This window comes from Erinaceus europaeus, chromosome 12 (genome assembly GCF_950295315.1).
Source record: "Erinaceus europaeus chromosome 12, mEriEur2.1, whole genome shotgun sequence".
NCBI lineage: Eukaryota > Metazoa > Chordata > Mammalia > Eulipotyphla > Erinaceidae > Erinaceus > Erinaceus europaeus.
This window is the reverse complement of record NC_080173.1, coordinates 76,540,857-76,556,222: the sequence shown is the minus strand read 5'-3', so window position 1 is coordinate 76,556,222 and position 15,366 is coordinate 76,540,857. Positions and strand designations below refer to the sequence as shown.

Here is a 15,366-nt window from a genome sequence, read left to right as displayed (position 1 = left end):
CGGCAGGTGTCTGTCTCTCTCCCCATCTCAATTTCTCTGTCTCTATCCAGTCACAAATAAAAATTTAAAAAAAAATGTTACAACTTAAGCCCCTGGTTCCCATCTAAGGGGAGAACTTTCATGAATAATTAAACAGTTCTGCAGGTGTCTTATTCTCTCTTTATCTCTCCTTTCCTTCTCAATGTCTGTCTCTATCCAAAATATATTTAACATATTTTTATATTTTTTTATATTTATTTATTCCATTGTTACCCTTGTTGTTTTATTGTTGTAGCTACTATTATTGATATCGTTGTTGGATAGAAAGAAATGGACAGAGGAGGGGAAGACGGGGGGAGAGAGAGAAAGACACCTGTAGATCTGTTTCACCATCTTGAAGCGACTCCCCTGCAGGTGGGGAGCTGGGGCTCAAACCGGGATCCCTACGGTCCTTGTGTTTCGCGCCATGTGCGCTTAATCCACTGTGCTACCGCCCGACTCCCTAAAAATATTTTTTAAAATTGCTATGGTTGTGGCCTCTGGAGATGCTGCAGTGGCTACAGTGTGGGACTTAAAAACATGAGGTCCTGAGTTTGATCACCCGATTCCCCTGGCCCCCTATTTTTTTTTTTTAAGATTTATTTTATGGGAGTTGGGTGGTAGCGCAGCGAGTTAAGCACACAGGGCACAAAGCATAAAAACCAGCGTAAGGATCTCAGTTAGAGCCCTCTGCTCCCTTCTTCTTCTAGCATTTGCCCTTCTTCCGTAGCCAGTCAACAGCGTCAGGTTGAGCCTGATGTAAAGTTTCTAGACCTCCTTTGAATCTGGAGAGGTGGCAGTCGTTGACTATGTCAATAATAACTACAACAATAAAACAACAAGGGCAACAAAAGGGAATAAGTAAATATTTTTTAAAAATTATTTTATGAGAGAGAGACAAGAGTTCTACCTCTGTACTTGCAATGCTGGGGATTAAACCCAAGGCCTCACACATCCAAGTCCTGAGTTACCTCCACAGCTGCCTCTACTCAACCTTTTAAAATTTTTTTTCTATGCATTCTTTTTTTTTTTTTTTTTACCAGAGCACAGCTCAGCTCTGGTTTATGGCAGTGTGGTGGGGATTGAACCTGGGACTTGAGAGCCTCAGGCATGAAAGTCTCTTTGCATAACCATTATGCTGTACCCCCACCCTTTTCTATGCATTCTTATGCTGATTCTGACAAGAATTTAGGATTCAGTTGCCCTTAAAATCTCCTATCTGAAGTTCCCCAATTCCCACCCACCATAAGGTAACAGACAGACCAAGACAGAGGTGTGTGAGGGAGCTGTTTGCCTTTTTTTGAGAATATATTTATTGGGCAGCTGTAGATAGCATAATGGTTATGCAAGAGACTCTCATGACTGAGGCTCCAAAGTCCCAGGTTCAAACCCCTGCACCCCATAAGCCAGAGCCAAGAGCAGTGCTCTGATAAAAAAAGAAAAAGAATTTATTTATTTATTTATTCATGAATAAGATAGGAGAGAAAGAACCAGACATCACTCTGGTACATGTGCTGCTGGGGATTAAACTCAGGGCCTCATGGTTGACAATCCAATGCTTTATCTGCTGCACCACCTCCCAGACCATGATGTTTGCCCTTTTATGGTTTGGCATAAACATAGACAGGGATTTGGGACTTAAAAATTAGACCAGAGTTTGCCCCAAGAATTCGCAGAGATCCAGCTAATAGGATACTTCTTGCCTTATGGAGATTCAACTAATAATGCCCACCAACAAAAACAAAATAGGCGTGGGGTGTGGTCCAGGAGGTGGCGCAGTGGCTAAGGCACTAAACTGTCGAGCATGAAGTCCTGAGTTCGATCCCTGGCAGCACATGTACCAGAGTGATAGCTGGTTCTTTCTCTCTTCCTTTCTCAAGAATAAATAAATTAATTTTTAAAAAAAAGGTGTGGGGAAGTAGTTTAGTACAGCATGTCTTGCATGTGTGTGTTTGATGGCCAGTACTAGATAGTGTATTCTGGTCTTTCTCTCCTTCCCACTCTCTCATAAATGAGTAAGTCTTTTTTTTTTTTGTTTTATTTTTAATACCAGAGCACTATGAAGCTCTGGTTTATGGTGGTGTCGGGTATTAAATGTGGGATCTTTGATGTCTCAGGTATGAAAGTCTTTTTATCTTCCCTGCCCTGAATAATTTTTTTTTTTTAATATTTATTCCCTTTTGTTGCCCTTATTGTTATTGATATCATTGTTGTTGGATAGGGCAGAGATTAATGGAGATAGAAGGGGAAGACAGAGAGAGAGAGAGAGAGAGAAAGACAGACACTTGCAGACTTGGTTCACTACCTGTGAAGCGACTCCCCTGCAGGTGGGGAGCCAGGGGCTTGAACTGGGATTCTCATGCTGGTCCTTGTGCTTTGCGCCATGTTTGCTTAACCGGCTGCACTACTGTTCGATTCCCTGAATAAATCTTAATAAAAATAAAAAAACCTCACCTTATCGTATGGTTTTTTCAGTGTGTCCTTTTTATAAATAATAAATAAATAAATAAAACATTTCCATGCGGGCAGGGGTAGATAACATAATGGTTATGCAAAGAGGCTTTCATGCCTGAGGCTCCAAAGTCCCAGGTTCAATCCCTTGCACCACCATAAGCCAGAGCTGAGCAGTGCTCTGGTAAAAAAAAAAAAAAAAAAAAAAAAATCCTCCATGCTAAGAGACTCATGCCTGAGGCTCTGAAGTCCCAGGTTCAATTCTCCTGTACCATCATAAGCCAGAGCTGAGCTGATCAGTGCTCTGGTTAAAAAGATAAAAATGGGAGTCTGGCGGTAGTGCAGCAGGTTAAGTGCAGGTGGCGCAAAGGACAAGGACAGGCATAAGGATCCTGGTTTGAGCCCCCGGTTCCCCACCTGTGGGGGAGTCGCTTCACAAGCGGTGAAGCAGGTCTGCAGGTGTCTATCTTTCCCCCTGTCTTCCCCTCCTCTCTCAATTTCTCTCTGTCATATCCAGCAACAACGACATCAATCATAACTACAGCAATAAAACAACAAAGGCAACAAAAGGGAATAAATAATACTTTTTAAAAAGATAAAAAAAATAAATAATAAAACACTGCACCAAGGATGTGGCCAGCAATTAAGCCTGAAAGGATGGAGTAAGGTTCTCCTTAATTTCTAGTTGAGCAGATGACCAGCTTCATGTGGATGGGAGTGAAGAGTAGGTCTTAGGTTTAACAAGATCCACAAAAGAGTATACGAGAGAGAGGGCCTCGGAGGTGGCACAATGGTACTGAACATGAGACCCCAAGTTTGATCTCCAGTATCCCATAGCCAGAGCGATGCTTTGGTACCCTCTCCCTCCCTGCCTTGTATTAATAAATAAAATCTTTAAGAAAAAAAGAGTATATGAGGGGCTGGGTGGTAGCACACCTTGTTGAGTGCACATGTTACAATGAGCAAGGGGCGGGGTTCAAGCCCCCAGTCCCCACCTGCAAGGGGAGAGCTTTGTGAGTGGTGAAGCAGGTCTGCAGGTATCTCTCATCGTCTCTATCACCCCCTCCCTTCTTGATTTCTGGCAGTCTCTATCCAGTAAATAAAGAAAAGAAAAAATTTAAAAAGAGTACATGAAAAAGTACCTATCAGGAAGAACTAGTGACTCTTATTCCAAGGAGTCCGCAATCAAAGGGTTAAGAGGCAGGGCAGTCTAGAACTGGAAAAGGTGCCCCACCCAGGGGAGGGGCAAGCAGATTAAAAGGCAAGCAGCTTGAGGGCAGAGGCAGGCACAGGGCCTCCTATACCCAGAGACCTTGAAGGTGGTTCTCCCAGCTCCAAGTAAGTAGCCTTCCTCTAATCTATCAGTCTTGTCAGTCTGTAACTGGGGGACTTCTACCCACCTTTGGTTCCTTTAAACTCTGGCACTTGGTGTCTAAAGAGAATTCAAGAGACACCAGTTTTGCAGGATGCTTCAGACTAGTCCCTTTCCCCTAATTCACTTGGGCTCCCCACAGAATCAAGATGCTACCCTGGAGCTGTGGAGCAGGGAGTGGGGAGGTCTCTGTGCCTGGTCCCTATCTGCCCTCCCGCCCTCTGCCCTTGGCCCCTGGGTTTGCTTCCTACAATACTCTCCATACCTAGGTCCCTGCAGGGCCTTGGTTGGGATATCATCATATACTGTAAGTTTGTGATGAGACACTACAGTATAGATGATGTACTAGCCCGGGTTCCCTCACCTCCAACTCCGGGGGCCTGTTGCAGAGCCATAGGGCTCACTACTCGACCTACTGTAGTGCACCAACCTCCAAGGCACTTGGGAATGGCGAGGAAACCGTTACCATTACTGAGTTTAGTAATGGTAACGGTTCTCTTGCTGTCTCCAGAAAACGTGCCAAGAAGAGTGCTCAGGACCCAGAAGCTGACTACTGGGAGGAAGAAGATAGGGTGGAGGGGAGGGAATGTGGGTAAGTGTTCTTTTCTGTTTAAAAAAGTAAATAAAGGGCTGTGGTCCGGGAGGTGGCGCAGCAGATAAAGCATTGGATTCTCAACCATGAGGCCCTGAGTTTAATCCCCAGCAGCACATGTGCCAGGGTAAGTTCTCTCGCTCTCTGCCTATCATTCTCATAAATGAATAAATACATTCTTAAAATAAATAAAGGGGCCGGTGATAGTACCTAGTTAAGCACTCACATTAGTGCTCAAGGTCCTAGATTCAAGCCTCTGGCCATCACCTGCAGGGCAAAAGCTTCACAAGTACTGAAGCAGGGCTGCAGGTGTCTGTTTCTTTCCTTTTCTATTTCCCCCTCCCTTCTCAATTTCTGTTTCTAGTCAATAATAAAATTAAAGATACAAGTTTTTTTTTTTAAAAAAGAGATTAAAATAAATAAATATGAGACCCAGGATGTTTGTGTTTTAACTTTATTAACATCTGAGACGGTGCAAAGAGATGGGGCAGGCGGGATAAGGATTGGGGAGCAAATGGGAAGCATTGTCACTTATGACACATGGTCCTTACACAGCTTCAAGGTGGAGAAACTGAGGGAAAAAGGAAACAATTTCTGTTAACTGGCAACTCAGGGAGAAACTCTGGGCCCCAATGCCAGCTGGCATTGCTCCCACCAAAGTGCCAACTTTTCTAATATTTTGAGATATTTTATTAATTTATTGGATAGAGAGAAACTGAGATGGAAGGGGAAGGGTGGGGGAGGTTGATAGTGGTTATGCAAAAAAGACTCTCACGGCTGAGGCTCCAAGTCCCAGGTTCAATCCCCCATGCCACCAGAAGCCAGAGTTGAAGAATGTTCTGAAGGTGAGGGTAGATAGCGTAATGGTTATGCAAACAGACTCATGCCTGAGGCTCCAAAGTCCCAGGTTCAATCCCCCACACCACCACAAACCAGAGCTGAGTAGTGCTTTGGTAAAGAGAAAAAGAAAAAAAAAAAAACTTTTATAATAAAGTAAAATAAAAATAAATAGATGGAAGGGGGAAATAGAAGACTCCCTGGGAACTGGATTAAGGCAGGTTCCTTTCTCCATCAGAAGACATGGCTATGCAAACTGGGCAAGGTCAGGGCTACTGATAGTAGTCAGTCCAAGCCATCACCGTCCCTGCAGGCCGCAGGTCAGGGGCTGCTGCCAGCAGGTTGGCCTGGGAAGCCTCGGGAAGGCAGTAGAGGGTAGTCACTTGAGAAGCTTCACAGAGAGACGGAGCTGAACATCGCAGAGAAATATGTTCATGAGGTCACGGCCTACTTCTTCTGCTATCTGGGCAATCATATGCCCCTTCAAACCAATCAGGAGTTTCTGACAGTGGGTAAGAGAAAGGGACATGAGGCTTCTCTCAGGACCCCCAAGCAGCAGGAACAAAGCCTGGGCCCCTCCTTCAAGTGGAACCCTGCTTACCATATGAGATTCTTTGGATACCAGAAGCTTCTGGAGAATTAATAGCTCCCCGCTTGGCCCTTTCTCCCACACCACCGTCTGCTGTACAAGGAGACATGATTAGTCAGATAGGCCTGTACTTGTACCTTTCTGGAACCCAGCTGTGCCGCTCTAGGTGTGTCTGGTGGAGAGTCCCCAGGTCCCCTCATTACCTGCTGCACACTGTAGGGCACCTCCTGGGGTAGATGCTCTAGAAGCTTCTCCCGAATGATGTTTGCACAGATCTCCTCAGGCATCTGGCTGGTGAGCACCTCACTGTGGAACTCCCAGGGCCCTGGCTGGGCCTTTGACAGGAGGTATTGCTATGGCAACAAAATGAGTAGATGGTTATCTCAGGACCCACCAGAACTTTCCTACTCATTCTCACTTCTAGGAGAAACTCTAAGGTTTGTCTTCACCTAGTGGAAACCAAGAGAAAGGTCAAGGCTAACCTTCAGTATGTGCACATCCTCCTGGCTTAGTGATGACAACATGAAGATCTCCTGGAAGTGGGGCCAACCAGTCCTCTGAGGCTTTCCCACAGACTCTGGGTCTGGGCTTTTAGATACCCGGCTGAGGTAATAGGTGTCTTGGTATGAACGAAGGGCCTGTCCCATCTCAAATTTCTTGCCGTTGACTATACCTTCTGTGAGGACTACTGAAAGGTCCAGGAGAACTGATTTCTGCTTCAAGCAATCTACCTAGATATGGGGGGTGCACTGAGAGTGAATGATCAGTGAGAGGGAGGGTCCTTGGAGTAGACCAGTGGGTGGGGCTCACCTTATTCATGACAAGAATGCTGGGCACTTGGGAGAACTTGGTCAAACACTGAAGCAGCTGGGGGCTGAGCTGGTTCCGAGTCCATTTATCTGAGACATCCACAAGAACCACAACTGGAAGTTGGCAGAGTGGAGAGGTTAACAATAGAATCATACGAGTCAGGCTGTAGCAGGTTAAGTGCAGATGGCGCAAAGTGCAAGGACCAGCTTTAAGGATCCCAGTTTGAGCCCCCGGCTCCCCACCTGCAGGGGAGTCGCTTCACAAGCGGTGAAGCAGATCTGCAGGTGTCTATCTTTCTCTCCTCCTCTCTGTCTTCCCCTCCTCTCTACATTTCTCTCTGTCCTATCCAACAATGATGACATCAACAACAATAACAACAACAATAAAAAAAATAAAAACAGTAAAAAAATTTATTTTTTAAAATATTAAAAAAAAAAAAGAATCATTCTCACATATACACACCTGCGACAATACCTGTTATTATGGGCTCTGGCCAACACCCACCCCTAAAATACCAGGAATGAGAGGCTATGATCATATAAATTGGGCTTAGATTCCATCCTGAGCCTAACCCAGATCAGCTGATTCCATGCTCTTCCATGGGTCTTCCAACAAAGAGGATTCCAGATGGTGTCTGAGGGATAGGCATACATAGGTCAGGAAGGGTGTTATGACACTCCCTGTGAGACCACCCCCCACATCTTTCCCCCTATACCACCTGTTTCCCCCACTATTACCTTTTCTGTTTAGTGGGGCTGATAAGGCCAGGTGTGTCCAGTAGAATCTAAAATCAGGAAAAATTTGCCTCAAGTTGAGGAGGTATCTCAGCTTGTTAAAGCACCAACTTACACAGTTCAGATTCCAGTACAACCTTATGCTAGAGTGGAATCCTGCTCTGACAACCTCTTTTTCCATTCACCTTCATTTTTATAAATATATATATATATATATATATATATATATATATATATATATATATATATATATATATAAATTTTTTTTTTTTTTTTAAACCAGAGCACTGATCAGCTCTGGTCTATGGTGGTGCAGGGGACTAAACCTGGGACTTCAAAGCCTTAGACATGACAGTCTGTTTGCATAACCATTATGCTATCTAACCCTGCCCAATAATAAATATTTTAAAAGAGAGCTCAAGAGCATGCCAGAGCAGCATGGAAGGTGGCACAGTGACTAGGTGTCTCTCTCTCCTCTATCACCCCCTTCCCTCTCAATTTCTCGTTGTGTCTATCTAATACATAAAGATTTAAAAAAATAAAAAGAGAGGGAGAGATATAAATGCCTAGACCCCTAAAAGAAAGATCACAGGTGGTGAGTAAAAGACTACCCTTAATATCAGCAGCCTGCATGCCATTACTTGTGCTTCCCACCACTTTTTTGACTAAGTTGACTAAATTTTACCCTCCAGCTTTGTTTTAATTCTAGATGGGATCCAGGAGGAAAATGAAGACCAAATATGTGGGGGGAGCACACCTGGCTAAGTGCACACTTTACAGTGCACAAGGACCCAGGTTCAAGCCCCTGGCCCCCACCTGCAGGGGTAAAGCTGCACAAGTGGTGAAGCAGGGATGGAGGTGTCTGTCTCTTTCCCTCTCTATCTCACCCTCCTCTCACAATTTCTCTCTGTCTCTACCCAAAAATAAATAAATATTTGTTAAAAAGGGGAAAAAAAAGACCAAAGATATGGTAAGTTAGAAAGGAGCAGAGTGGTGGTCCGGAAGGTGGCTCAGTGGTAAAGCTTTGGACTCTCAAGCATGAGGTCCCGAGTTCAATCCCCAGCAGCACATGTGCCAGAGTGATGTCTGGTTCTTTCTCTCTCCTTCTATCTTTCTCATAAATAAATAAAATATTTTAAAAAATAAATAAAGGAGCAGAGTGGGGGAGTCCGGCGGTAGCGCAGCAGGTTAAGTGCATGTGGCACCAAGCGCAAGGACCGGCATAAGGATCCAGGTTCGAGCCCCAGCTCTTCACCTGCAGGGGAGTCACTTCACAGGTGGTGAAGCAGGTCTGCAGGTGCCTGTCTTTCTCTCTCCTTTTCTGTCTTCCCCTACTCTCTCCATTTCTCTCTGTCCTAACAACAACGACATCAATAACAATAAAACAAGGGCAACAAAAGGGAAAATAAATAAAAAAGATAATTAAAAAAAAAAAGAAAGGAGCAGAGTAGCCAGCTTATGCAAAAGACTCATTTAGCTTTGGGGAGATAACATACTGGTTATGCAAAAAAGACTTTCATGCCTGAGGCGCTGAGGCCCCAGGTTCAATCTTGTACCATTATAAACCAGAGCTGGGGAGTCGGGCTGTAGCGCAGCGGGTTAAGCGCAGGTGGCGCAAAGCACAAGGACCAGCATAAGGATCCCGGTTCCAACCCCGGCTCCCCACCTGCAGGGGAGTCGCTTCACAGGCAGTGAAGCAGGTCTGCAGGTGTCTCTTTCTCTCCTCCTCTCTGTCTTCCCCTCCTCTCTCCATTTCTCTCTGTCCTATCCAACAACGACAACAACAATAATAACTACAACAATAAAACAACAAGGGCAACAAAAGGGAATAAATAAATAAAATAAATATTAAAAAAAAATTTAATAAACCAGAGCTGAGCTGAGCAGTGCTTTGGGAAAGAAAAATAAAATAAAAGAATGAATGAAATGAAGGAAAAAAATAGAAAGGGAAGAAATAGGATGTTTTGGATTACTGGCCTGGGAGGTGGAGCAGTAGATACAGTGTAGAACTTTTTTTCTTTTTTGTCTCCAGGGTGATTGCAGGCTGAAGCCACTGCTCCTGGAGGCTATTTTTTTCCCTTTTGTTGCCCTTGTTGTTTATCATTGTTGTTGTTATTATTGTTGTTGTTGGATAGGACAGAGAGAAATTGAGAGAGCTGGGGAAGACAGAGAGGGGAAGAGAAAGACACCTGCAAACCTGCTTCACTGCTTGTGAAGCAACCACCCTGCAGGTGAGGAGCTGGGGGCTCGAACCAGGATCCTTAAGGCAGTCCTTGAGCTTTGTGCCATGTGCGCTTAACCCACTGCACTACCGCCCAGCCCAAGCGTTGAACTTTTAAGCATGAGATTCCAAGTTCGAGCCCCGGCACTGCATGTGCCAGAGTGATGCTCTAGTTTTCTCTCTCCCTTTTTTCTTCCCATAAATGAACAAATACCTCTTTGACTAGATACCAGAGTTAGATAATTATACTTGACAAAGGAGAACCCCTTTCCTCAGGGAAGTGAGTCATTTTTCTCAGGTTTAACAGTCAGAGAGACTTAGTTACAGTTTCACCCTCTATCATGTTTCCTAAACTTCCTATGCAGGTACTTACTACTCACCACTTGGGCCTCATTCTCTGTAAAGACTCCAAGAGCTTGGCAGCGAGTTGTGTGTACCTTCTTGGAAACCGGGAACACCTGCCACAAAAAAAAACTCCTAGTAAGCACCCAGATCCCTTTAGGTCAAAACATAAAGGTACAGTAATAAAACAGATGGAAAAGGTTAGGGATGGGTTGTGTGTGTGTAAGGATACAGCATACTTTTCGGCCCAGCAGCTGATTGGAGAGTGTTGACTTCCCTGCATTCGGGGCACCTAGGAGAACCACTCGAAGGACTCGAGGATTCTCAGGCATGTCAGGGGAGTGGACCAAGAGGAGATCCTGATCATCTGTGAGGGAACAGGAAGGAAGTGTAAGACACTGTCATCTAGATTTTCTATTAGACCATTCAGTCCCACTCAATAAAGTATGACTAATATGCAAGTTTGAAGTCCTGGCTTTGAAACTTAACTTGTCCATTATTCTTTCAAGTTATTTATCCCACCTGCCAGGGGAAAGTTTCATGACTGGTGAAGCAGTGCTGCAGGTATCTGTCTCCCCCTCTATTTTTTAAATTTTATTTATTATTATTTAAACCAGAGTACTGCCCAGCTCTGGTTTATGGTGGGATAGGGGATTGAACCTGGGACTTTGGAGACTCAGGCATGAGAGTCTCTTTCCATAACTATTATAATATCTATCCCCCACCCCATCTCCCTTTCCATTTCCCCCTCAATTTCTGTCTCCATCTAATAATAAATGAAATATTAAAAATTTAAAAGTTATCTAACTTGATAAAGTTTTTTAAAGCTTTATTCATTAGTGGGGGAGTAGGGGGAAGAACCAGGGCATCAGTCTGGCATATAAACTGTATGTGGGGAGTAGGGCGGTAGCACAGTGGGTTAAGCACACATGGCCCAAAACACAAGGACTGGCAAAAGGATCCCGGTTCCCTACCTGCAGGGGAGTCACTTCACAGGCAGTGAAGCAGGTCTGCAGGTGTCTATCTTTCTCTCCCCACTGTCTACCCCTCCTCCATTTCTCTGTCCTAACAAAGATGACATCAATAACAACAACAATAACTACAACAATAAAAAAATAGCAAGGGCAACAAAAGGGAAAATAAATGTTTTAAAAATTAAAAAAAAAAAACAAGTGTACGTGGCTGTGACCTATGAGACAGAGGATAAAGCACTGAACCAGCAGGCATGAGATCCTGAGTTCAATCCCAGCATTGCATGTACCAGAGTGATACTCTGCAGACTCTTCTTATGAGTAACCGGAAGGGCAGAATAGAGAACAACTGTATCAAGTAAAAACAGAAATCCCTCCAGCACTACCTCACCCTACTGAAGATGTTATGTAGGCTCTGCAAATTGTCTGTCTTTCCATATTAGCTCCTTCAGACATTGCACTGTAATTGCCAGTTTTGTTCAGCTTCCCTACCAGACTCTATGCTATTTGAAGGACAGAGAGTGCTATTTCCAGGCTTTAACTCAAGTGTTCTTTCTGCTTTGTGCTCCGTCATTCTTCTTTCATTTCTCCACAAGATCAGCTCCATCTTGCCCCAAATTCAGAACCTAGTAACTGTTTCCTGTGAGATGCTTCATTTCTTGCATCGTGCAGTGGAACGAGGTTCTTTTCTTTTACAAAAATAAAACCAGGGCTGAGGGAGATGGCGTAGTTGTTATGCAAAAAACTTTTTGTGTTTGAGGTTCTGTGGTCCCAGTTTCAATCCCCAACTCCACAATTCTTCTTCTAGCGTTTGCCGACTCCACAATAAGACAAGGGTAAGCTATAGCTCTGGGAAAATGGATAAATTAATATATAAATGTGCACGACCCGGCCTCGAAACTGACCGCCAATGCACTGAAAGAAGCTTCGGGGCTGTGGTCTCTCTTTATCTGAAAATAATAGGACAAACGATACCCTCAACATTACGAAAACCGTAACGGTCCAGACTAAATGAACTGGGGCCCTTTACCTCTGTTCAAAGGCACAGCGGGGACTCGAGAGGGCAAGGAGCTGTCAGGCCGAGAGAGTCCGAGGAAGCGATCGAGGGCAGAGCCCTGGCCATAACGGCGAGAGGCCGGCGCCAGGCGGGGGCCAGAAAGAGCGGTTCCCACAACACAGGACAAACACCTCCACTGAGAGCCCAAGAGCAAGGGGCGCAGGGCCACCCTCTCCCTACCAGCGTCCTGGCCCAGGCGCCAGAACCTTAACACTGTGCGGAAAAGCACAGCACTACATCGGCTGGGGGCAGCCATCTTAGTCGCAAGGCATTCTGGGGTCTGTCCAGGACCGCTCCTACGATTGGACCAAGAGGCAGAAAGGCGTGTTAATAGGAGAGAGCTAATTGGCTCCAGCAGAGCGTGGGGATGGGGGCCAGAGGTTGTATTGATACTGGTCGAGGGTAAGGAGAGGAGGAAATGTAAAGTGTAGATTTAGAGTTTGCTCTGAGCATGGCGATTATTTTGGCCTCTCAAGCACATCACAGTTTCAGCTCCTGCTAAAGTGTTGTTAAAAAAACCCTTCTGGGGCCGGGTGGTGGCGCACCTGGTTGAGCGCACATGTTACAATGCGCAAGGACCTAGGTTCAAGCCTTCAGTCCCCATCTGCAGGGGAAAGCTTCACAAGTGGTGAAACAGTGATGCAGGTGTCTCTGTGTCTCTCACTCTCTCTACCCCTCCCTTCCCTCTTGATTTCTGGCTGTATCTATCCAATAAATAAAATATAGTAAAAAAAAATTTTTTTTAAGTTACCAAAAAAAAAAAAACCTTCTAGGCCAGGGATAGATAGCATAATGGTTATGCAAACAGATTGTCAAGCCTGAGGCTCCAGAGTCCCAGATTCAATCCCCTACACCATCATAAACCAGAGCCCATCAGTGCTCTGGTTAAAATTAATGAACTAATTAATTAAAACCCTCTAGAGAGCCAGATGGTAATACGCCTGGCTGAGTGTACACATTACAATGTGCAAGAACCCAGGTTTAAGTCCCTGGAACCCATCTACAGGAAGAAAGCTTCAGGAGTGGTGAAACTCAGCTGCAGGTTTCTCTGTCTCTCTCCTTTTCTTTCTCTATTTCTTTCTCTCTCTCTCTTTCTTTCTTTTCCCTTTTGTTGCCCTTGTTTTTTATTGTTGTTGTAGTTATCATTGTAGTTGCTATTGATGTTGTCGTTGTTAGATAGCAAAGAAAGAAATGGAAAGAGGAGGGGAAGACAGAGACGGGGAGAGAAAGATAGACACCTGCGGACCTGCTTCACCGCCTGTGAAGAGACTCCGCAGAAGGTGGGGAGCCGGGGCTTAAACCTGGGTCCCTGCGCTTAGCGCCACGTGCACTTAACCTGCTGAGCTACCACCCAACTCTCTCTCTCTCTCTCCTTTTTTTTTTTTTATTATTTCTTTATTGGGGAATTAATGTTTTACATTCAACAGTAAATATAATAGTTTGTACATGCATAACATTCCCCATCCTTTTTGTTTTTATAAATGTTTTATTTATTTATTTTCCTTTTTGTTGAGCTTTTTTTTTATTGTTGTTGTAGTTATTATTGTTGTTGTTATTGATGTTGTCGTTGTTAGATAGGACAGAGAGAAATGGAGAGAGAAGGGGAAAACAGAGAGGAAGAGAGAAAGACACCTGCAGACCTGCTTCACCACCTGTGAAGGGAGCCTCCTGTAGGTGGGGAGCCAGGGGCTGGAACCGGGATCCTTGAGCTCTCTCTCCCTTTATTTTTTTTTAATTTCTTTATTGGGGAATTTATGTTTTACATCCAACAGTAAATACAATAGTTTGTACATGCATAACATTCCCCAGTTTCCCATATAACAATACAAACCCCACCAGGTCCTCTGTCATCTTTCTTGGACCTGTATTCTCCCCATCCACCCACCACCACCCCAGTCTTTTACTTTGGTGCAATACGTCAATTCCATTTCAGGTTCTACTTATGTGTGTGTGTGTGTTTTTTTTTTTTTCTTCTGATCTTGTTTTTCAACTTCGGCCTGAGAGTGAGATCATCCCATATTCATCCTTCTTCCGTTTCTGACTTATTTCACTCAACATGAATTTTCAAGGTCCATCCAAGATCAGCTGAAAACAGTGAAGTCACCATTTTTTAGACCTGAGTAGTATTCCATTGTGTATATAGACCACAACTTGCTCAGCCACTCATCTGTTGTCGGACACCTGGGTTGCTTCCAGGTTTTGGCTATCACAAATTGTGCTGCCAAGAACATATGTGTACACAGATCTTTTTGGATGGATGTGTTGGGTTCCTTAGGATATATCCCCAGGAGGGGAATTGCAGGGTCATAGGGTAGGTCCATTTCTAGCCTTCTGAGAGTTCTCCAGACTGCTCTCCACAGAGGTTGGACCAATTGACATTCCCACCAGCAGTGCAGGAGGGTTCCTTTGACCCCACACCCTCTCCAGCATTTGCTGCTGTTACCTTTTCTGATGTATGACATTCTCACAGGAGTGAAATGGTATCTCATTGTTGTCTTTATTTGCATTTCTCTGACAATCAGAGACTTGGAGCATTTTTTCATGTGTTTCTTGGCCTTCTGGATCTCTTCTGTGGTGAATATTCTGTCCATGTCCTCCCCCCATTTTTGGATGGGGTTATTTGTTGTTGAGTCTGGCAAGCTCTTTATATATGTTGGTTATTAAACTCTTTTCTGCTGTATGGCATGTAAAGATCTTCTCCCATTCTGTGAGGGGTCTCTTGGTTTGGGTAGTGGTTTCTTTTGCTGTGAAGAAGCTTTTTAATTTGATGTAGTCCCATAGGTTTATACTTGCCTTAGTCTTCTTTGTAATTGGATTAGTTTCATTGAAAATGTCTTTAAAATGTATGCGGAAAAGAGTTCTGCCAATATTTTCCTCTAAGTATCTGATAGTTTGTGGTCTAACATCCAAGTCCTTGATCCACTTGGAATTTACTTTTGTATTTGGTGAAATACAGTGATTCGGTTTCATTCTTCTGCATGTTTCAACCCATTGTTTCCAACACCATTTGTTGAAGAGACTCTGCTTTCCCCATTTAATAGTCTGGGCTCCTTTGTCAAAGATTAGATGTCCATAGGTATGGGAAGTCTCTCTCCCTTTCTATCTTCCTCCTCCTTTTCAATTTTTTTCTGCCTCTATCCAGTAATAAATAAAGAAATTTTTTTATATTTTCCCTTTTGTTGTCCTTGTTGTTTATCTTTGTTGTTATTATTGTTATTGGGTAGAACAGAGAGAAATCAAGGGAGGAGGGGAAGACAAAGGGGGAGAGAAAAGATAGGCGCGTTCATACCTGCTTCACCACTTGTGAAGTGACTCCCCTGCAGGTGGGGTGCCAGGGGCTCAAACCAGGATTCTTATGTAGGTCCTTGTGCT

The 15,366-nt window shown here is 44.2% G+C and overlaps 1 protein-coding gene across 2 annotated transcripts; it reads right to left on the bottom strand.

The window, feature by feature from the left end:
• Window positions 1-4,871: 4,871 nt before the first annotated feature.
• Window positions 4,872-12,267, bottom strand: ERAL1 (Era like 12S mitochondrial rRNA chaperone 1). 2 transcript variants are annotated; one of them, XM_007520457.3, is made up of 10 exons: window positions 11,968-12,267; window positions 10,206-10,333; window positions 10,005-10,082; window positions 7,407-7,453; window positions 7,242-7,303; window positions 6,670-6,782; window positions 6,342-6,590; window positions 6,063-6,212; window positions 5,872-5,952; window positions 4,872-5,772 (listed from the first exon to the last, which is right to left on the bottom strand). In XM_007520457.3, the coding sequence occupies exons 1-10, from the start codon at window positions 12,248-12,250 to the stop codon at window positions 5,650-5,652; spliced, it is 1,314 nt and encodes a 437-aa protein (XP_007520519.2). In that variant the 5' UTR covers window positions 12,251-12,267; the 3' UTR covers window positions 4,872-5,649. The 2 variants fall into 2 exon arrangements, with proteins under 2 accessions (XP_007520519.2, XP_016042469.2); XM_016186983.2 differs by having other exon boundaries at window positions 5,872-5,949.
• Window positions 12,268-15,366: the final 3,099 nt, after the last annotated feature.